The sequence below is a fragment of the Salvia splendens genome, chromosome 13, assembly GCF_004379255.2.
Source record: "Salvia splendens isolate huo1 chromosome 13, SspV2, whole genome shotgun sequence".
NCBI classification, from domain to species: domain Eukaryota; kingdom Viridiplantae; phylum Streptophyta; class Magnoliopsida; order Lamiales; family Lamiaceae; genus Salvia; species Salvia splendens.
Genome location: NC_056044.1, coordinates 32,598,669 through 32,621,318, shown reverse-complemented (window position 1 = coordinate 32,621,318; position 22,650 = coordinate 32,598,669). Strand labels below are relative to the sequence as shown.

The 22,650-nt window shown below is 40.6% G+C and overlaps 1 protein-coding gene across 1 annotated transcript; it reads left to right on the top strand.

The window, feature by feature from the left end:
• The first annotated feature begins 3,490 nt into the window (after nt 1–3,490).
• LOC121762659 (probable sulfate transporter 4.2) lies at nt 3,491–9,067 on the top strand. Its single transcript, XM_042158614.1, has 17 exons — nt 3,491–3,904; nt 4,013–4,061; nt 4,353–4,554; nt 4,919–5,087; nt 5,477–5,542; nt 5,620–5,727; nt 5,877–5,984; nt 6,114–6,179; nt 6,408–6,468; nt 6,605–6,732; nt 7,053–7,094; nt 7,303–7,419; nt 7,760–7,811; nt 7,964–8,102; nt 8,181–8,269; nt 8,373–8,449; nt 8,524–9,067. Exons 1-17 carry the CDS (start codon nt 3,617–3,619, stop codon nt 8,839–8,841), a joined length of 2,079 nt encoding a protein of 692 aa, XP_042014548.1. The 5' UTR covers nt 3,491–3,616; the 3' UTR covers nt 8,842–9,067.
• The last annotated feature ends 13,583 nt before the right edge of the window (nt 9,068–22,650 follow it).

Below are 22,650 nucleotides of genomic sequence, written 5' to 3'. Positions count from 1 at the left end.
TGCCTAGGTAGAAAATACCACATCCACAACAATCAAATAAACACAAAGTATTTTCCACACCATATTTTAAACACAAAAACATAAAGAAAATTTCATCCTTAATTAAAAGAATAAAATTCCACAAATTTTCGGGTATTACAATTATGACATTTATTAATCAGTTTAAATTTACAACACATTCAAATAATTTACTGTATTAAATAATCCATTTTATATTAGGGAATAAAATTTGATAAGGCATTTTCCAATGCGTGTGAATATGAAAGTGTGCTCAATAATTTAATAATGGAAGCTGGCACAGAATCGTGTGTGTCACATCTAAGTGAATATGGACGCAATAACATCCCGGTACATTCTATCAGAATTTCTATTTATTTATCTTACTTCAGATAGATTTATTCTGAATATAACTCTGCTTTTGTCACAACATACACCTTTTCAGGGATGTTCACACTTAAAAATAAAACTAGTATGATAAGGCTAAGTATCGAATGTAACACACTCAATCTAATTTCATTGAAATAATTATGAAACAAGTTTTACATCCAGTGTGACTTCATCACAAGTCTCAGTTGCTTTCGGTATAATTATTCTATTAAATTAATTGAGTGTGTTATGAGCAGAATATAAGTCTTGTTCACCAAAAATAAAACAAAACTTTTATCCGGAGACATTATAGTAATATTACTCATTAATTTGAGTTTTAGCTAAAATTATATGCGATTTATTCTTTTTAATATAACAAGTATTATTCCGTTCATTTTTATTAGTCATTAGTTTTAGTAGCAGATGACATAAGTTTTAATATGAAATTAATAAAATAGATAAAAATAGAAGGAAAAAATAGATGACATAAGTCTTTAGTTTTACCAGTACATGACATAAAATTTTAATGAATAGCTCAAAATGAAAAAAAGTTAAAGAATTATTGACTATGAAAATAATGTACTACAATATATCATTTCAAATTTCAATATACATGGTTAACTCGCTATATTACTCCCTCTTTCCTGGTTCAAGTGATTGATTTCCTTTTTGCCGTTGTTTTGCGAAGATGATAATAAATAATTAAAGTAAAGAAAATGTAAAGTAAGAAAGTGAATAATATAAAAGAGAGTCGTATGTACATTATTCTCTTACTTTACTTTCTCTCCACTTTAACTATTTATTATCATTTTCTCTAAACACGTGTTGGCAATCAATCACGAGATCAATCATAAGATGAGAGAGATGGAGTATTAAGTAATCAAATTATAGCAAAAAATCCCAAAATGTGAAAAAACCACTTGACCTATTCATATTCAATTTCAATTTATTTTTTAGCCATGATATATCGAGTTATCATATCATATAAATAAGCGATGAAACTTCTGTAAAAAAATGAGTTAAAAAAAGTATTTAGGCCATCCACAATAGACGCCCAGCCGAGCGCCGGCGCTGGGCGGTTCGCTGGGCGATCTATTGCAGCCGCCCAGCGGGCGATTGGAGAGAGAAACCGCGCAGCGCTGGGCGGTCGCGTGGCGCTGGGCTGTGCGCTGGGCGGTCCGTTCGGCGCTATTGCAGCGCCCGGATCGCCCAGCGCGAAAAAATAATTTTTTTTTTCGAAACACTATATATACGCGCTTTGTTCGTCATTTTCATTCGCACCACTTGTTTTAACGAGTACTCTCTCTATCTTAATTTCTGTTCAAGATCAACAACGCAAAATGAGTAATGCTCGTGGTAGTAGTGGTGGTAGCGGAGGGGATGCTGAGGAGTACGAACGTCGTATGGCCGAGGCGTTGGACGCCTATACGACCAACGCGATAAACCAATGGATGGAAAGGGCCTTGCAGCCGGCGATACCTCGACCTCGACCTCCCCCAGTGGTCCACCGCCGCAGTGTGATTGATCGGGATCACGTAGCTGCACATCAGCGCCTATACGAAGACTACTTCGCACAGGAGCCTCGGTTCAACGCCAACATTTTCAGGCGTCGTTTTAGGATGACCAGGAACCTGTTTATGCGTATTGTCAACGCTTTGGAGTCTCGATATCTGTATTTCCGCTTCAGACACGATGCGTCTAGCAGACCCGGCCACACACCTATTCAAAAGTGCACTGCGGCAATCCGGCAGTTGGCCTACGGAGGCGCGGCAGACATGTGGGACGAGTATCTCCACATCGGTGAGACGACTGCCTTGCAATGTCTGAAGAATTTCTGTCTGGGAGTGATAGAAGTATTCGGTGATCAGTATCTGCGAAAGCTTACCCCCGAAGACTGCCAAGATCTGTTGCGGATGCACGGGAGTCAGCATGGATTCCCGGGTATGTTAGGCAGCATAGATTGTATGCATTGGGACTGGAAGAACTGTCCCGCAGCCTGGAAGGGGTTCTACACGTCCGGCTACAAGGGAAAGAATCCCACGATGATCCTGGAGGCCGTAGCTGATTACCGGCTTTGGATTTGGCACGCGTATTTTGGGATAGCTGGTTCGAACAACGACCTCAACGTCCTCAACTCGTCGCCACTTTTCAACGAGCAGTGTCATGGCGTCGGTCCGGCCATCAGTTTTGTCGCCAACGGCAACCAACATGATATGGGCTACTACTTGGCGGATGGGATATACCCTAGGTGGCCCGTTTTTGTGAAGACGATCCGATGCCCAGGAGATGCGAAGAAGGCCTACTTTGCGGCACGGTAGGAGTCGGCGCGCAAGGACGTGGAGCGCGCATTTGGTGTGCTCCAGTCTCGATGGGCGGCAATTAAGGGTCCAACGCGTTTGTGGGATGTCCAATGCATTGCTGATATCATGTACGCATGTATTATCATGCACAACATGATTGTCGAAGATGAAGGTGTCGAACTGACCAATTGGGTCAACGACGATAATGAAGCCGGTCCAAGCCACGACGTGGCCGCCCCCAACGTACGGAGTGGGGTACCTCACGATGAAGCCGGCCTCTTACAAGCACACGCCGACATGCGCCAAACGGCGGCTCATATTCGACTCCAAAAGGATTTAATTGAAGAGTTATGGGCACAGAGGATTGACCGCCGTTAGTTTTTTTTAATTATGTAATTTTTTTAATTAATGTACTTTTTATATTTTATTAATATTAGTGAATTTTCTCGTTTTTGTGGCGTAAATTTAATTTCGTATATTGTGAGATTATTAATTATTTCATTTTGTATATATTTGTTAATAGTGATGTGGATAGTATTATTAATGTTTCCCGTATATATCTCGTAAATTAAATTCCGTATATTGTGTGATTGTTAATTATGTCATTTTATATAATTGTTATTAGTGATGTGGCTATTGATGTGGCTGAGCTATTTATGATGTGGCTAGGCTATGTCTGGGCTATTTATGATGTGGCAGGAGGATTTTTAGTGCTGATGATATGGCAGTGGCTAGGCTATTGCTGGGCTATTCCTATTGTGGATGGCCTTATAGCATTTCGTCGTCTTCTTCTTTTTGTCATTATTGACTGAACAATTTCGATACAAATACCAAAATACGTAAACTATTGGTCAGCGTTGTTTTGCGCCAATCGCTACCGAATTTCCCTTACATACTTTTAAACCCCACGTGTTTCCCACGCACGCGCCACCGTATCCTCCGCCGCCGCCATGGAGAGGCTGAGCCACTCCTCCCCCAGCGCCGGCGACCTCTCCTCCATCGCTAGCCGTCCCGTCAAAATCATCCAGCTGCAGCATCCTACCTCCACCTCCTCCGCCGCGCCGCCGCCGTCGTCGTATTTCTGGAAATGGAGGGACAGGATGAAGCGGATGACCTGGACGGACTGGATTGAGACGTTCCTGCCGTGCTACCGCTGGATTAGCAGATACAGATGGCGAGAGTATCTCCAGCCCGACCTCATGGCCGGCGTCACCGTCGGCGTTATGCTCGTTCCTCAGGTGCGGGATGATGATCGATTGATGATTTATAGCTGTAATTTTGTTAGTTTGTTGTGATTTTTGTGGATATTGATTGTCCGGTTTGTTGATTTGATGTGCGGAGATCAGTCCATGTCGTATGCGAAGCTAGCCGGCCTTCACCCTATATATGGACTTTGTAAGTTAATTTACTTGATTTTGAGCTTTACTGTCACTGTTTCTTTGCTTATTGTTAGTTCGATTGCTGTTATACTCTTATATAGTCAAGTTCAGGTGTCGATTGCTGTTAACACACCAGGTGTTGATGATGCCGTTGCGATTTAAGATTTGGTGATGCAATTGGGCATTATTAGTTTACAATTTGATGATATTTGCAATTTATTGATGGTTTTACTTTGTTGGTAGCTTCAGTTGTATTAACTTCTTCCCTTCAATGATCTTTATTCGTCTACTTTTTGTTGTTGTTCAGACTCTGGTTTTGTGCCTATATTTGTGTATGCTATTTTCGGGTCATCTCGTCAGCTGGCTATTGGTCCTGTTGCATTGACATCCCTCCTGGTGTCTAATGTGTTGGGGAGCATAGTAAACCCGGAAGAGCCATTATACACAGAGCTTGCGATACTGCTGGCACTTATGGTCGGAATCTTTGAATGCATCATGGGGCTATTAAGGTTCAGATATCTGAATTCTTTCTTCTTTGGTTTGTTTCTGAAGTTTGTACATCATTTAATGGGAACTATGTGTGTCAAATCAGTTTCTTCCCTTAGCCTGTGTTTCTCACATGAATTTGCTCATTTGCTTATCTAGTTTTGTTGTATGCATATTTAATAAAAATTAATAGAGTAAAGATAATACCTTGCATTATGTGTTCTCTTTTGCAAGTAACTTCTTGAATAAATTGACACAAATTGAGCAGCCACCAATATTGTTACAGCACTGATCAAATCTATGCTTTCTTTTTTCATTGCTATTTTAATTCGTTTTGTGCACTTCTCAATACGAAACTGTTTTGATACTGATTTTCTTTATATCCAGGCTTGGATGGCTTCTTCGGTTCATCAGCCATTCTGTGATTTCTGGTTTTACAACAGCCTCAGCCATTATAATTGCGTTTTCTCAGGCAAAAGATTTCTTGGGATATAGTGTTGTCCGAAGCAGCGAGATTATTCCACTGGTGAAGAGCATTATTGCAGGAGCAGATCAGGTAAATTGCTTAGAATTGTCGTGGATTAGCCCATGTTTCGTGTTTATGCGTTTTAGTGTAGTGAAGATGAGTTAGCGTTATGATTTAGTGGATGGTGCTGGGTGGTGGGGTGTGGCCCCTGTAAGACTTAATTATAAGTACTAGAACTTGCTCTTTTATTCTTTCTGTAAATTCTTCCATGATGAGAGAGAAACCAAAAGAAATTGTATACCCTCTTTCTTGTAATTCTATTCATCAAGGTTCATCTATGGCCTCTGTTAAACTATTTTCCCATTCCAGTTCAAAAATACATACCTTGATTTCTGTTTACAACTTCACATTCGTTATACGCTGGTGGTCCATTACACCATAATTTAACTATCAATTTTTTGTTTTCTGTTTCTCTGTAGTTTTTGTGGCAACCTTTTCTCATGGGCTCCATTACATTGGCAGTTCTTTTGATCATGAAACACTTGGTATGAATCTATTTTTTCAATCAGGTATCCATTTTTCATATTTTTACCTATTTAAACTAACTTTGACGTGTTGACAGGGAAAAACTAGGAAATCGTTGCGTTTCTTACGAGCTTCTGGTCCCCTTACAGCTGTTGTTCTGGGCACAGTTTTTGTTCATGTTTTTCATCCACCTTCAATATCTTTGGTGAGGACCACTTAAATAACCAAGTGGCCAAGATGTTGGGTCATACAAAATAATCCAATGTACCTTTACCTTAATAAAGTAAACTTCTACGAATTTTAGCTCTGTGAAGCATATTTAACTGCATTATTTTTTTTGCTCTGCCATTCTAGGTAGGTGAAATACCACAGGGCCTGCCAGAATTTTCGATCCCAAAGAAATTTGAGTACGCTAAATCTTTGATTTCTACAACAGTTCTCATTACTGGCGTGGCTATTTTGGTAAGAGAAATTTTGATCATAACTCTCTTGCTACAATATTTTTCTTTGCACCTTTTACTCTTTCGTTTTTTTTGGAAGTATGGACTCTTTGTGAAACAATATATTGAATATACTGATTTCAATTTATAGGAATCTGTGGGAATTGCTAAAGCACTTGCAGCAAAGAATGGTTATGAATTGGATTCCAATCAAGAGGTCTGTTTCCATTGGTCCTAGCCTTACTTTGCTTCTAGTAATTTGTTAACCGTGTCTGTAGACTCTGTACTAGATCTTTAGATTGTACAGATGGCGTGAACTAGGTCCAACATATCATATAATTCCTGGAGAGCAGTCATATTTAATTTGCAAAAGGAGTTTAATGAATTAACTGTCATGCGTTGTCATGGATCCATTTGTGATATGCTTATTGTTTGTCTTCCACAGTTATTTGGTCTTGGTGTTGCAAACATCGTTGGTTCTTTCTTTTCGATTTACCCTACAACTGGTGAGATTTTTACTGTCTGTTATCCGAACAATAAATTAATCTCTTACCAACCATCAATAGATACTTGTAGTTAAAATAAATGTCACAATTGGTATAGGTTCCTGAAATTTCTTTTCCTTAATTATATGTGGTGCAGGATCATTTTCCAGATCAGCTGTGAATCATGAAAGTGGAGCCAAAACTGGCTTATCTGGAGTAGTTATGGGAATCATTATGGGATGTGCGCTTCAATTCATGACTCCGTTGTTTGAATACATACCACAGGTTAATTTGAAGACACTGTTCTTCTCCTTTAGTACTGCTGTATGTGGAAGTGCTTACTTGTTCTTGAGTTGAAACTATACTTGTCGTTCTTCAGCATGGAACTAATATTCATGCTCTTTTTTCTTTGGACCTCCATTGGCACTTGTTTCTAAGATTCCTTTCCATGACATAAAAATCTTTACTAGCATTAAACTGTCTTGATATAACAGGGTGCTTAAATTTCATAAAGAGAATATGTGGTTTGGAACATTTGATTTTCAGCATATTAAATTCTGTTGCTAATAGTTCTCTACTCTCCTTCATTTTGTGTCTCTTTGCAGTGTGGTCTAGCCGCCATTGTCATTTCTGCTGTTATTGGACTGGTGAGTAGTGCTTTAGAAAATGTTGATAAGCCGTACATGTTTTCTGTTCTCAGAAGTATTTGGTTAACTTTGTATCTCAAAAGTATGACAATTATCACCATTTTTCTAACCAATCATTGAAAATTTCAACCTGTTAATTAAAATGTGTTGAAGGTTTAGTTTCTTAAGCTTGGTGCTCAATCTATAGTTTTACCCTTCCCCATTTCAGGTGGATTACGATGAAGCAACTTTCTTATGGCGGGTGGATAAAAGAGATTTTCTTCTCTGGACCATTACTTTCATTTTTACTTTGTTCCTTGGCATAGAGATTGGCGTCCTTCTTGGTGTAAGTATAGATCATATTGATGATATTTTTGGAATAATTTGAACTTTAATCTAACTTTTTGTTCGTCTACTATGTTTGCTAGTTTTCATCTTTATTTTTTCCCTATTTTCGTAATTTTTTTAATTATATATGCTAACTCTTCGATGTTAAAATTTGCTGTACTATCTGTGCTTATGAGTACTCTATCGACATTTTCTATGATGCTCATCGACATATTCTATAATGCTTTCATTCTATTAGAGTCTGTCAAATTCTGCAGTTGTCTTTGCTTCTCAATATTGGATTAAGCCTATCTTAATAGTATTTATTTTTTTCATTGCTTCCCTTTATTGGTTCTCAGGTTGGCGTCTCACTTGCTTTTGTCATCCATGAATCAGCTAATCCACATATTGGTAAGTCTTTATCTAATCTTTATCTCAGCAGATCGACTATAACTTGTCGTTGAGTTTACCTTTCCGTGTTTCCTGTTTACTTCTGTAAACTTTGGTTTGGATCATGTCAATTGGTGCAATTCATTGAGAGCCAAACATGATTTATTTTGCAGCTGTCTTGGGCCGTTTACCTGGCACAACTGTATACAGAAACTCCGAGCAGTATCCCGAAGCTTATACATACAACGGAATTGTAATTGTTCGTGTTGATGCTCCAATCTATTTTGCCAATATAAGCTACATCAAAGACAGGTGACGCAATTCTGTCTTAAACAGCTTTATCATGTTTGTGCTCTATTATAACCATCCTCTCCTACTTTCTTTATCTAGGCTCCGGGAATATGAGATTGTAGTTGATGGACCTATCAGGCGGGGCCCACAAGTACCAGGCATCCATTTTGTCATTCTTGAGATGGCTCGTGAGTCATTTTCAAACTTCTTTCTCATTTAAACTTGATTGTGAAGCTGAAAACAAATTATGCATCTGAGATTTTGACAATTGCTTTTGGTATTTTGTTTCAGCTGTGACTTACATAGACTCGAGTGCTGTTCAAGCTCTAAAAGACTTGTACAACGAATACAGATCGCGTAACATCCAGGTAAGCAAGTTAGCGTATATCCATGACCGTTGATATCCATTCGTGTACCAAATCCTTTATCCTGTGTTTTTCAGATAGCCATTTCCAATCCAAACCGAGACGTTCTGCTGACACTGACAAAAGCTGAGGTGGTCGATCTGATAGGCCGAGAATGGTTCTTCGTCCGTGTGCACGATGCAGTCCAAGTCTGTTTACAGAAGGTGCAAAGCTTGACCAATTCTTCCACAAGTCAGTCTCCGTTGCTGGAAAAGAAATCAAGCCTCTTCAACCGGCTACTGAAGCAGAGCTCGGAAGAAGCTGCTCTGTCTCAGCTGGAGTCTGGAACTAGGGAGAGTGCCTCGTTGAGAGACGACATCAGTCATCTGGAGCCACTGCTGTCAAAGAAGACATGAGAACAACAGTGATGGTGCCTTTGTCTGGAAAGAGCATGTGATTAATGTATGTAAAATTGCGTGTCCATTTTTTTTGCATATAGAGATTTTGGTTTATACGTGTTTATTTATTTCAACCTATTTTTCAACTAGGGAACTTCAAATTTGTTGTAATATGGTTATTAGAAAAAGAGATGTGCAAATCCAATTAAAGAAATAATCTTCCGAATCACAAAATTTAGTTAAACTATGACCAATTTCATAAGGTTTATAAAATCACACATTTTTTAATTTTTCACGAAGGAAAAAAAAGGAAGAAATTATACTGTTTTATTAAACTACTCACCTCTTAACCAAAAATATCCGCAGAAAATGTTATTGCCGCCACGCGAGTAGATGATTTAATATAAGATAAGGTTTATGAATGAATGAAGAAAAGCATCGAAAATTGATGAATGCTTATATTCCTGCTGTGGATGAGGTGCGGTTTATGAATGAAGAAGAAAGCATGGAACTACTATGTGAGAAGGTGTTTGGTGATGAGATTTGCCCTCCTCACCTTCACAAAGTTGCCATCAAAATCGCCAAGCATTGTGAAGGTCTCCCTCTCTTGATCGTCACTGTTGCTGCCATCATTTCAATATCCGAGCATAACAGAGACCGGTCTACTGGAATGACGTGGCAGAAAGGAGAAATTCAGTCTTCAAGGGTGCATATAATGATATATCAAAGGTACTTTTCCCAAGTTACGACTACTTACCTCAAAATCTTGAAATGATTTTTCTATTTTTGGGAGTTTTCCCTCGGGATTACGACACCCCCACTTCCAAGATCATAATTTTTGCTCATGGCTGAGGGGTTGCTTTCATCGTATAAATCGGGATGTAAATATCTGAGGAAGCTAAGTTACGGCTACAACCTTGTTTTACGCATCTTGAAGAAGACCATTGATAAAAGTGCTCGTGTTGAGTTTCATGTTACGACTAATTGAAGAAAGTGATTTGGTGCGATGGAAATCAAGAAGCGGAAGCTTCTCCGAGCTTGCAATCTTAAGCATAAAACATTGCTGCAAACTTGAAAATATCCAGCTACCTTCTCTTTTTAACCCCCATGACCTACAGGAAATTATATTAGAGGACTGCAATCCTTTAGTATTTGACTTGGTATGCTTCATGTTACTTCCTCTTCTTCTTTTGATGAGAAACCGTCAACTATCAAATTTAAAAGGTTAGTCCTCCAACTGCAAGTCAAATCATGTCTTGCTCTTAAGGTTGATATATTTATGTATCCATTTTTAGGTATGGAGCCATGTACCAGAGCATTTATGATGAATATAATGATGATCTCGTGTGTGTGATTTGGCCAAGTGGTAGCGAGGTTAATGATTGAGGCCAAATCATTAGGAGAATGAGGAAGAGAATGAAGACGAATATACTTATGATCATGAGGATAAAGGCGAGCAATCATGAGGATACAAGGCGAGCACCAACGCAAGGAGCATGTGAGTTCATAGGGCTATTCTTTTAACTTAGTACTCTCTTGGTCCCACTCCGACACCATTTCTTTTTTTTGGGATGAATCACTCTAAATGACACATTTTTTAAAATAAAAATATCACTCTTTCTTCTTTTTTTTTTCTTTATTGCTTTATTCTCTACTTAACTCGTAAAACAACATTACATAAAATCTCGTGTCAAATAAGAAGTGTTCCACTTAGTGTGAGACAGAGGCAATATTAGTTAAGATACACCCCTTCCCTAAAAATAGACCACATTTGCCATTATGTGTGTGAGTTTGCCAAGCGGTAGAGAGGTTAATGCATGAGGCAGATGAGTCTCATTTTACACTAAGAATACTCCAATTACTTTTTCTTTCTAATCTTATTTTATTAATTGTATATTAAAACTCGTGTTGTTTCTATTTCAAATATTGTTTATTTTTTAAGGACGGAGGGAAATGATTCTTTTTAGTTACTTTTGATTTGCAGGAAAAATCTTTAGAGGCTTTGAATTTGGTGATACACACGTTATTAAAAGTTTGATTTTTCTCAATAAATATAAGAACTTTTGCAAGGATTTTGCTGGTATTTTGGTTTGATTTGCAATAAATGAATCATGAATGTTGTATTACTATTGTTTAGGTGTACTCTTAAGGAGAGAGAGCTGAGTACATTGGATCTGAGTGATCTATCTATCTAACTTGGCTTCATTGCCAAGTCTGTACAGGTTGGTAATTCAGTTATGCATTTGTGCTCACGAATTATGATTTGTGTTTGAAGAATATATCATTCCATCTTTAATTAAGGATATTCGCCGACATGAAGAAAAAACAAAATCCTTAAGAACACATGTTGCATACTATATTAAGGTTCTTGCACTCTGTCTCAAGTGATTCATCGCATATGTGGAATAATTGCATATGTGGAATAGAAGACGGAGATAGGATTTTGGCAGTGAGTCCAAACTATGTATTAGATTGATATGTTGTTTGCTTTTTTCCATATGAATTTGCATTATAACATTTTTTGTTTTTTTGGATGAAACACAATAATGGTATACAAAACAACAAATATATGACACGGTAGTTTACAAAACACCAACACGAAATCACACTTAACTCAATAAGGATACAACACCTCACACTAGAACACTGATAAGGCTAATTTCATGCATGGGTCTAGGGACTTAATTCGTGATTTTATTGGGGCTAACGCACGTTTTAAGCCAGGTGTGTGAAGGAATTCGCCAGATCCAGGAAAGAAGACCAAAAAATCACAGGGTCGAGGAAATGGCGATTTAGTGAACGATTATGAAGAGAATTGCTCGACGGAGGAAACTCTAGAGTTGAAGGGTAGAATAGGGATTTCTACGAAGACTCGAGGGCTATGTCCGCATCTATAAAAGGCAGAAGCATGCAAGCTGGAGGGATCTTCTCGGTGGAGACCTCACCACAGCCTGTTGCTTAGTTCATTTTTCCATACACACACTTGGTACTAATTTGCGGAGATTTCAGTTCACACGTCCGGGGTTTCATCTTAGCTTTCGATAGTGTGTAACACCGCTCTTATTTGGGGCGAAGAAACAATTTCTCTTTCGCTTTCCGGATTTTACTTACTCTGCCGAGCTTCGTTGTTCGAAGCTCGGTTCGCTGTTTTTACCGAAGAATCTCTGGTTTTAATGCAAGTTTGATTTTCTGTTATGGCAATTGTGTTGATTTCTAGTTTGATTGTTTCGTTGTTGAGATTTTGGTGTTTTAAATTGTCTGAGTTGGATGCGTTTCGCAGCTGTTTTTGAGTCATTGCAGGTTAATGGTCAGATCTGGGAGATTGGAGTTGGATTGTAGAGGAATCCGTGTTTGATCTGCTGAATTTGTTTGTTGTTGAGTTCGGATGTCTTGGATCCGGAGTGGATCAAGTATTCTGGCGTGAATCTGAAGTAGTTTCGATCTGATTTTTATGCCTAGTTTACGTGTTTTTCTTTCATTCCGTCTAGTGTACGCAGATCTGATGTGTTTCCATTTTGTGGCAAGTTTCCGACGAGCAAATTTCTATATTCTGTTCGAATCTCGCTTTGTGTTCTGTTTTGTTCATCTGCAAGTTTAATGCAGCTGAGAGGATGCATTGTGCTACGAGCTAGCGTCAAAGTTTGTTGTCTGCAGTCCTTTCTGTACTTGCCACTTTTTGAATGATGGTCCCCACTTTCAGTTATATTCTGTTTAGCTAGATTAGGTAGTTGTTTACACTGTCCAGGAAGTGGTTATGTTTCTTGCTGTCGAAGTCTGAATTTACAAGTTAACATGTCCTAGGTCTAGCATTTACATTTCCTGCCTAGGTCTAGAGTTAGTTTAAAATTCTCAACCCTTTTGCGTGGCAGCAGCCATTTGTTTGTCCAAAGCCTCTGAGCACTACTTTGCGAGTCCATCTCTGTGGGATCGACCCCACTTCCCTATACTAATTCATAGTATTCGGGTTGAGGGATTTATATTATTTTTTGAAAGGGGAGTTGAGAGTGTCCAACGACTAAAGCACTGTATGTTCTCTTGAGTTCCTGGACCCTGTGCTCCAGTGGACTTAAGAAGCATGGTGTCTTGACCGAGCGCTTGCATTGATAATTTCTGTGCATACGTACGAAAGAGCGTCTCTCTGAATTTCTCTCTCCCCCCTTCCAAACACTCACACTCACTTCACTCTCTTGTACATGCTCACTTTTATTTCATTGTACCAATATATAGAAAATCTAAGTCGGGAGTCTAGAAAATTCTAGCTAACCAATTCTACTTAATATAAGAATACAAAATATCTAATCTATTTCCTATAACTCTCGAATTATCTAAATGTCAAGCAACTTTTGTTGATTTAATTAATCTTGAAGTGGATGTAGTCTGTTTCTTCAACACGTGTAGCTCCTCTATCAACTAAATCCACTCCAACTGTGTGCCGTCTTATATGTTTCTGGAAGCATCAAATCGGTAATCCCTCCGTTTTCCACAAGTAATTAACCATCCGTTTACCACACAAGTAATTAACCATTCTATCATAAAAAAAAATTAAATTGAAACCCCAACCCCAAGGGCCCATCACATCTCGGTCCGACAGTAATTAACTATTCTATCGTTAAAAAAAAGTTGAAATCCCAACCCTAAAGGCCCCCCACATCCCAGTCCGACAGTATTGTAAGAGGTGCTAAATCAGGGTACGCAGTAACCCTCTAAGGGGGAGGGTCTAACCCACTGCCTGCCAGAAGCCCACCAAGTAATTAACCATCCGTCGTTTACCACAAGTAATTAACTATTCTATCATACAAAAAAAAAGTTGAAATCCCAACCCTAATGGCCCTCACATCCCGGCCCGACTGTATTGTGAGGTGTTAAATCAGGGTACGCAGTGATCCGCTAAGGGGGAGTGTCTAACCCACTGTCTGCTAGAAGCCCACCTTCCAAGACCGGCCTAACCCACTGCCTGCCAGAAGCCCACCTTCCAAGACCTCACACTTGTGCCTGAGAGGTGTTGCAACTATACAGTAGTGGGATTTGATCTATGACCAATCATACAAATCTGCCCCTCCAGAACCAACTGCGTTGTCCCTGCGGACAGTAATTAACCATTCTAGATTGTTCTTATTACAAGTGATTGATTTCCAATTTTAGTAAAATATACTCCCTCCATTCTATAATAGATGTCATACTTTCGTTTTTAGTTTATCCCACAAAAGATGTCGCATTTCTATTTTTGGAAAAAGTTCTCTCTCATATGAATATAAAAATTATATTTTCTCTCACCATTTTACACACAAATCAAAACCTTCTAAAATCTAGTGTCGTCCCACAGTGTGACATCTTTTGTGGGACGAATGAAGTAAAAATATTTTCCCTCTCTTACTGTATTCCATCTCTATTACTTTTTTCTATTTTTCTTATTTTAATCTTTTTTATCTCTCTTACATTTTCATTTTTCATACTTTATTCACTCAACTTTAACTTAATAAATATTTTTCCCTTGAATCCCGTGCCCAAAAGAAATTCATCACTTGTAATGGGACGGAGGAAATACAATTGATTAAGAAAATTCAATTTCGTGGCACAATCAAATTTATAACTAAGAAATTCAATGTTATTAATTTTTATTCCTCTATCCGAGAATAGGAGTTCCTTTTTTTCATTTTGGTCCGTCCATAAATAAAAATTTCGTTTTATAATTACCATAAATAGTAAAGAGGACTCACATTCCACTAACTTATTCTACTCATATTCCACTAACTTATTCTACTTATATATTATTTAAAATTAATACTTATATAGAAGTGGGATCCATATTTAACTTTCTCTCATATTATTTTCTACTCATATATTATTTAAAATTAATACTTATATATAAGTGAGATCCATATTTAACTTTCTCTCACATTGTTTTCTTAACATTTCTTTAAATTCTTCGAACAGTAGTATTAACTTTTAAAAAAATATTTATCCAATAAAATGTCAATCAATCGTGTCATTACTGCCCTATCCTTGTGCCTAATTATGATTTTAATGGCTTTTTCTACTTTACTTAGTTCAAATATTATTCACTAGTGATAATATAGAATATGTAAATCTCTGCCAATCTTCTCTTCTTTTGTCGGCAAATACTACTATCATAAGACCATCCACAATAGGCGCTCAACGACCGCCCAGCCGAGCGCCGGCGCTGGGCGGTTCGCTGGGCTGTCTATTGCAGCCGCCCAGCGGCTGAGTGGAGAGAGAAACCGCGCAGCGCTGGGCGGTTATGTGGCGCTGGGCGGTCGGCTGGACGGTCCGTTCGGCGCTATTGCAGCGCCCGGATCGCCCAGCGCACCGCCTAGCGCGAAAAAATAATTTTTTTTTTCGAAACACTATATATACGCGCTTTGTTCGTCATTTTCATTCGCACGACTTGTTTTAACGAGTACTCTCTCTATCTTAATTTCTGTTCAAGATCAACAACGCAAAATGAGTAATGCTGGTGGTAGTAGTGGTGGTAGCGGAGGGGATGCTGAGGAGTACGAACGTCGAATGGCCGAGGCGTTGGACGCCTATACGACCAACGCGATAAACCAATGGATGGAAAGGGCCTTGCAGCCGGCGATACCTCGACCTCCCCCAGTGGTCCACCGCCGCAGTGTGATTGATCGGGATCACGTAGCTGCACATCAGCGCCTATACGAAGACTACTTCACACAGGAGTGGGGTACCTCACGATGAAGCCGACCTCTTACAAGCACACGCCGACATGCGCCAAACGGCGGCTCATATTCGACTCCAAAAGGATTTAATTGAAGAGTTATGGGCACGGAGGATTGACCGCCATTAGTTTTTTTTAATTATGTAATTTTTTTAATTAATGTACTTTTTATATTTTATTAATATTAGTGAATTTTATCGTTTTTGTGTCGTAAATTTAATTCCGTATATTGTGTGATTTTTAATTATTTCATTTTGTATATATTTGTTAATAATGATGTGGATAGTATGTGGCTGGGCTATTGCTGGGCTATTTGCTTGTTTTGATGATGTGGCAGGAGGATTTTTAGTGCTGATGATGTGGCAGTGGTTGGGCTATGGCTGGGCTATTGCTGGGCTATTCCTATTGTGGATGGCCTAAAGCAAGAGAATTGATATGTTGGGCGTGGCTAAATGCGCGCTTGACAGGCGACTGCCTACGTGGAAGCGAGTTATAATTTTTTCTGATTTAAAAGTGTTTTTAATACTCTCTCCCTCCTTTGTTTCCTTATATTGCTTGCATTTATACGATTTTTAAGGCTACTGAAATGTCGAAATCTTTCTCTTCATATACTCAATATTTCTCTACAAAAATCTGATTCCTCTGCAAATTCTCCCTTTTATTTAAATTTCTTAAAGACAGACAATAGAATTTTTCTACGACTCTTAACAGTTTCTATTAACATAAGTGTGATTGCAAAATTTGATATTGGTGGTTGATGGGAAAGAAACCATTTCAAAAAGAATTTAAATTTGTTGATTATGATTGTTCCTTTGCACATACTAAATGTTTTAAAAAAATTAAATCTGCGAATACTAGGTGATTTTCATAAAATTTTGGGAAGAATGTAAAAACTTAGTGAAAATCAACTGCAAAAATTCGTTGAAGTGTGCAGAAGTAATTCAAATTGAATTGAAGAGAAGTGATTCAAATTGAATTGAGGGAATAATTTGGCATTCATTAAATTGTGGGAAGCATTGATTCATGGTGAAAAAAAACTCACTTGCAACTCCTCTGAAGGTTGAAGAACAGTCGGTAAGGCCATCCACAATAGGCGCCCAGCGATCGCCCAGCCGAGCGCCGGCGCTGGGCGGTTCGCTGGGTGATGGGATACGAACTAAACAACTAAACAATAATTGCGAGCCCAATAGCAGTGACGGCCCATCAGCCCAAAACCCAAGAAAGAGTATCAGTTCGGCACAACCAAAGAGTTCGGTCACAGCCTATAGCTCGGTAAAAGCCGACCAATCGAGCTCAACTCTCAGATCGGCACAACCAAAGAGTTCGGTCACAGCCCATAGCTCGGTAAAAGCCGACCAATCGAGCTCAACTCTCAGATCGGCAAAAGCTGATCGGCAAAGTTCAGCAGTTCGGTCTCAGCAGTTCGGTCTCAGTATTCGACCGAACAAGGAGATAGTGGACCCATGCAGGATCTCCACGACCTCCACTACACCCACGATCTATTTAGTGGTATTAAGCAGTTATCAACCCCACTACCAGGGCTGCAAACCACGATCTTAGTTCGAATGTATAAATAGAACATAGATCAGATAGACGAGGGTTAAGCTCTCTAGATCCTGAATCTTATAGCGAATCAGTATTGTAATCTGTAAGCGAGACCAAGCAATACAAATTTGCCCTCTCTTCTTCCCGTGGACGTAGATTTACCTCAGTAAATCGAACCACGTAATTTCCCGTGTTGTGATCATTTATTACTTGCATTTATTCCCATAAAAAATTCGCCACATCATCACTGGCGCCGTCTGTGGGAAACAGAGAACCAAAACTGTGATAAAAGCGAGTTTTTGATCCTTTTCTACCAAAAAAAAATGCGTACCAGATCACATAATACCCATACTTCCGTCCGTGATGAAGGTGAGGAAGCTAGTCCAGCCCATAGGTCTGGAAAACAGCCTCGGGAGAAATCTGCCTCCAGTTCTCACGGTGAAGGAACAAACCACTCAAAAAGTCATCGCACCGAGCCTCCCCAGCAGCTCACTTTGAATGAGGCTGTCAAGTCGTTCTTGGCTGAGAAGCAGGATGAGTTCCTAACATTCCTGCAAAAGAGCCAGAAGCCGGAGAAGAAAACAGCGGATTCTCCCTCCCCCTCCAGACATGAAAGCCACTACCGCAGTAGTGTCGCACCTTCCAGGAGAAAGAATCCTCACCACCGATATGTTCCTTCTCCTCCTTGTTACCGAAATCACAGGAGAACTCCATCTCCACCATACCGGAGAGATGTCGGATTCGCTATGTATGGAGCGCTGAAGACTCCATTTTCGGATGATATCACCAGAACTCCGTTGCCACAGAATTACCGAACTCCGTCAGTGACTTATGACGGGTTAGTGGATCCTCATGATTTCCTGGGACGCTATCAGTATAATATGGCGAACCAAGGTCTCAATGAGGTTCATATGTGTAAGCTGTTTCCCGAGCTGCTCATCGGGAACGCAAGAAGGTGGTTCGATAGCCTCCCTCAAGGCAGCATTAGATCTTACAGAGATCTAATGGATGCTTTTCATAGGAGGTTCTTCCAGAAAGCGGAAACCCGAATCACTTCGGCTCAGCTGCTTTCTATACGTCAAGGTCGCGATGAAAAGATTAGCGACTTCATGACAAGATTCCACAAGGAATGCCTACAAGTAGATGATCTCAATGATCTACTTGTCATTTCGGCATTCCAAAATGGAATTCTGCCCGGAGCTCTCTACAGAAAGCTCGTTGAGTGCAGTCCGCAAACAGCTCAAGAGATGTGGGACATTGCAGACCAGTTTTCTCGTGCCGATGAGGCAGACCGTCGAAAACGGTCTTTAGACAGCTCATCCAGAGGAGACAAAAAGAAGCCCGACCATAGCGATCAGGGGCTCCCTCGCCGAACTCCTTTTGAAAGAATTCAAAGGGCACCGGTACAAGGCAGATTGGGACCACGTCTCGATCTTGAGAAACCGCCCGCTCAGTTCGTACCATTGAACAAGTCGAGAGCGGAAATTTTCGAACTGCATTCTGATATGTTCGAAAAACCAAAGCGGATGACGAAATCAGCCACGCGCCGAAGTCAGGATACGTACTGCTCCTACCATCAAGACCACGGTCACGATACCGAGGAGTGCCGAAATTTGGCAGCAGGTATTGATGTTCTTGTGAAAGCAGGGACGTTAAAAAAATACCAAAGCAAGCTGCCGAAGAAGAATAAGAAACAGAGAGGTGCGAACTGCGCTCCTCAGGATCCTAAAAGGCAACAGGATCCCGAAGACGATGACGAGCCGCAATATGACGGAGTAATCCAGACTATTGACGCTCTCCCAGCCGGGAAGACTAAGTCGTCTCTAAAAGCAGAACGCAGAGGCGTCAATCGAGAGGAGCCTATGCATAAAAGGCTGAAGAAGGAGGAAGTAATCACGTTTTCAGATGCAGATCCCGTCCCGGCCATTTCTCCTCATCAAGACGCGATTGTCATTCAAGCCGGAGTGGCAAACAAACTGATCCACAGAGTGTTTGTGGATACAGGAGCGTCGGTTAGCATTCTTTTTAAAGAATGTTTTGATAAACTGGAAGTGGATCCAGCTCGGCTCAGTCCGGCCCCACTTCCTCTGAAAAGTTTCGCCCAGGAAGACACCCGCCCTGAAGGTACTATCAGCCTTCCGATTACGGTGGGAAGAGCGCCTACTAGCTCCAGTACGATGATCGAGTTTTTTGTGGTAAAAGCTCGGTCCCCGTATAACATCATCCTGGGAAGAGACTGGCTCAACACAGTTCGGGCCATTTGCTCTACTTATCACCTCACAATCAAGATCCCCACTAAAGGAGGGATTGCAGTCATCCGAGGTGATCAAAAGAGAGCAAAAGAATGTTTGCAGATTGCGCTTAAAAGTGCCGAGCAATCAGATCGGCACCATCAAGCATAGCAATCACAGCAGCCGGAGTCAGAGGCAGGCGAAATGACCGAAGTCACACCGGAGCCGAACTCGATGACAGTTCAGTTATACGAAGATGATCCATCCAGAACGGTCAAGATCGGTTTCGCGGGAACACCTCTGCTCCGGGAAAAGACCATCCAGCTCCTCAAAGAGTACAAAGATGTCTTTGCGTGGTCTCCGTTGGACATGACCGGAGTGTCTTCCGAGGTAATCACACATCGGTTAAATATTGATCCTTCAGTCCGGCCTATAAAACAGAAGCAAAGACTCTTTGCGGCAGAAAGAAATCAAGTCATCCATGACGAAGTCCGCCAATTACTGAAGGCGGATGTATTATTCGAAGTAAAATATCCTTCTTGGGTGGCCAATCCTGTGATGATCAAGAAAAAAGGAGGAGGATGGCGGATGTGCATAGATTTTACCGATCTAAATAAGCACTGTCCTAAAGATTGCTACCCCCTTCCGAACATAGATAAAAAAGTAGAAGCTTTGATAGGCTTCGAAATTTTCTGTTTTCTTGATTTGTATAAAGGATACCACCAAGTTTTAATGGATGAGAATGATGCTTCAAAAACGGCTTTCATTACTGACTTCGGCATTTTTGCTTATAAAAAGATGCCATTCGGTTTAAAGAATGCCGGAGCCACATATCAAAGGATGGTAGACAAGCTATTTCGGCACCTGATCGGAACAGAGGTTGAAGTCTATGTTGACGACATAGTTGTTAAAAGTAGAAGCACTTCGGATTACGAAGACAATCTCAAATCAACTCTCGACGTGCTCAAAAAAGCCAACCTCAAACTCAATCCCCAAAAATGTACCTTTTTGGTAGATTCGGGAAAGTTTCTGGGTTGTTGGGTTTCAAAGGACGGACTCAAGGCAAATCCCCTAAAGGTTCAAGTTGTTCAGAACATGGCAATGCCGAAGTCCATACATGATGTGCAAAGGCTAACTGGATGTCTAGCCGCACTGAATAGATTCCTTTCCCAAGCAGCCGAGAAGCAACTGCCGTTCTTCAATGTTTTGAAGAAGGCACCAAAGTTTGAGTGGGGAGCCGAACAGAAAAAGGCTTTTGACGAACTCAAAAGTTATTTAGCCGAACTCCCTATTCTCTCTGCTCCAACAGATGCCGAAGTGATATTCTTATATTTAGCGGCATCAGATCAAACCATTAGCGCGGTACTTGTACGAGAAGAAGGCCTAAAGCAGCGTCCTATCTACTTTACAAGCCGAGCATTAAGAGGTCCCGAAACAAGGTATCAACCTCTGGAAAAAATTGCTCTGGCATTAGTAAATGCAGCAAGGAGACTGCGGCCATATTTCTATGCTCACAAGGTATGCGTCTTAACCGATCTTCCACTTCGGCAAGTTTTGACTAAGCCTGAAGCATCAGGCAGAATTGCCAAGTGGGCCATAGAGTTGGGAGAACATTCAATAGAATATCTACCTCGGAAAGCCATCAAGGGACAAGCCTTGGCAGATTTTCTGGTAGAGGCAAAGTTCGATCAAGCAATCCCTATTATTGCCGAACAGAAAAGCCCTACCAATGATGAACCAACACAGCCCCAGGAACCCGAAGTAGAGCCGCCGGACTGTTGGATTGGATTCGTAGATGGAGCTTCGAATAAGACGGGAAGTGGAGCTGGTATTCTACTTATCGCTCCCGACGGACACGAGGTAACTTATTCACTTCGGTTCTTATTCCCAACCACTAATAACGAAGCCGAATACGAAGCCCTTCTTGCCGGACTTCGGTTAGCGCAAAGTCTATTTATCAAATCTCTCAAAATCCATTGTGATTCACAAGTCATAGTGAATCACATGTTGGGTACAAGTGAAGCCCGAGATGAAAGGATGAAAAAATACTTGGACAAAGCGCAAAGCATTAGCCGAAGTTTCTCTTATTTTCGGATAATCCGCATTCCCAGAGCGGAAAATGGCCGAGCAGATACTTTAAGCAAGTTGGCCTCATATCCGAGCTCAAAAGTGGAGGAATTACCGCACAGAAGCATTGATGATGCTGAGGTACTTTCAGTAACCAGCTCGCCGAACTGGATGACGCCAATATCAAAGTATCTAGATCAAGGACAACTGCCCGAGGATAAGAGAGAAGCTCGGAAAATCACATGCCGAGCACTTCGGTATGAACTTCATGGAGGAGTCCTATATAGAAAGTCCTACCTTCAACCGTTATTGCGATGTGTAGGACCAGAAGAGACGGACTACATCCTTAGAGAAGTTCATGAAGGATCGTGCGGCAGCCACATCGGAGCTAGAGCTTTAGCTAAAAAAGTTCTGAGATGGGGATATTATTGGCCAACTTTGGTACAAGAAGCAGTACAGCTCGTTAAGAAATGTACGAAGTGCCAAATCCATGCAAATATCCCAAGGATGCCGCAGACCGATCTACGTGTTATGCAAAGCCCTTGGCCTTTTATGCAATGGGGCATAGACATAGTAGGACCACTACCACAAGCTCCTCGGCAAATGAAATTCTTGATCGTTGCCGTGGACTACTTCACAAAGTGGGTGGAGGCTGAACCATTAGCTACGATAACGAGCTCGAAGGCATTGGATTTTGTTTGGAAGAACATAGTTTGCCGATTTGGCATACCCCATATCCTCATTTCAGATAATGGGACTCAGTTCACCGACAAGACATTCAAGAATTGGTGCCAAGAGTTGAATATTCAACAGCGGTTCACTTCGGTCTCTCACCCACAAGCAAACGGACAAACGGAAGTAACAAACCGTATTTTGGTGAAAGGATTAAAAGCTCGGTTAGAACAAGCCAAAGGACAATGGGTAGAAAATCTTCCTCAAGTCCTATGGTCTTACCGAACTACACCAAAAACCTCCAACGGTGAAACTCCGTACAGTCTAGTGTACGGCACTGAAGCCGTAATTTCGGTTGAGATCGGCATACCCAGCCCCCGAACACTCAATTTCTCAACAGAACTGAATGATGACGGACTGAGAGCCGAACTAGATCTTGCCGAAGAAAGAAGAGAACTGGCCTGCATAAAAGCAGCCAAGTACAAGGAGCAAGTAACCCGGTATTATAACCAAAGGGTGAAAAAGCTGCAGTTTCAAGTGGGAGATCTCGTATTGAGAAACAATGAAGTAAGCCGAGCAGAAAAGCTGGGCAAACTTGAACCCACATGGGAAGGTCCG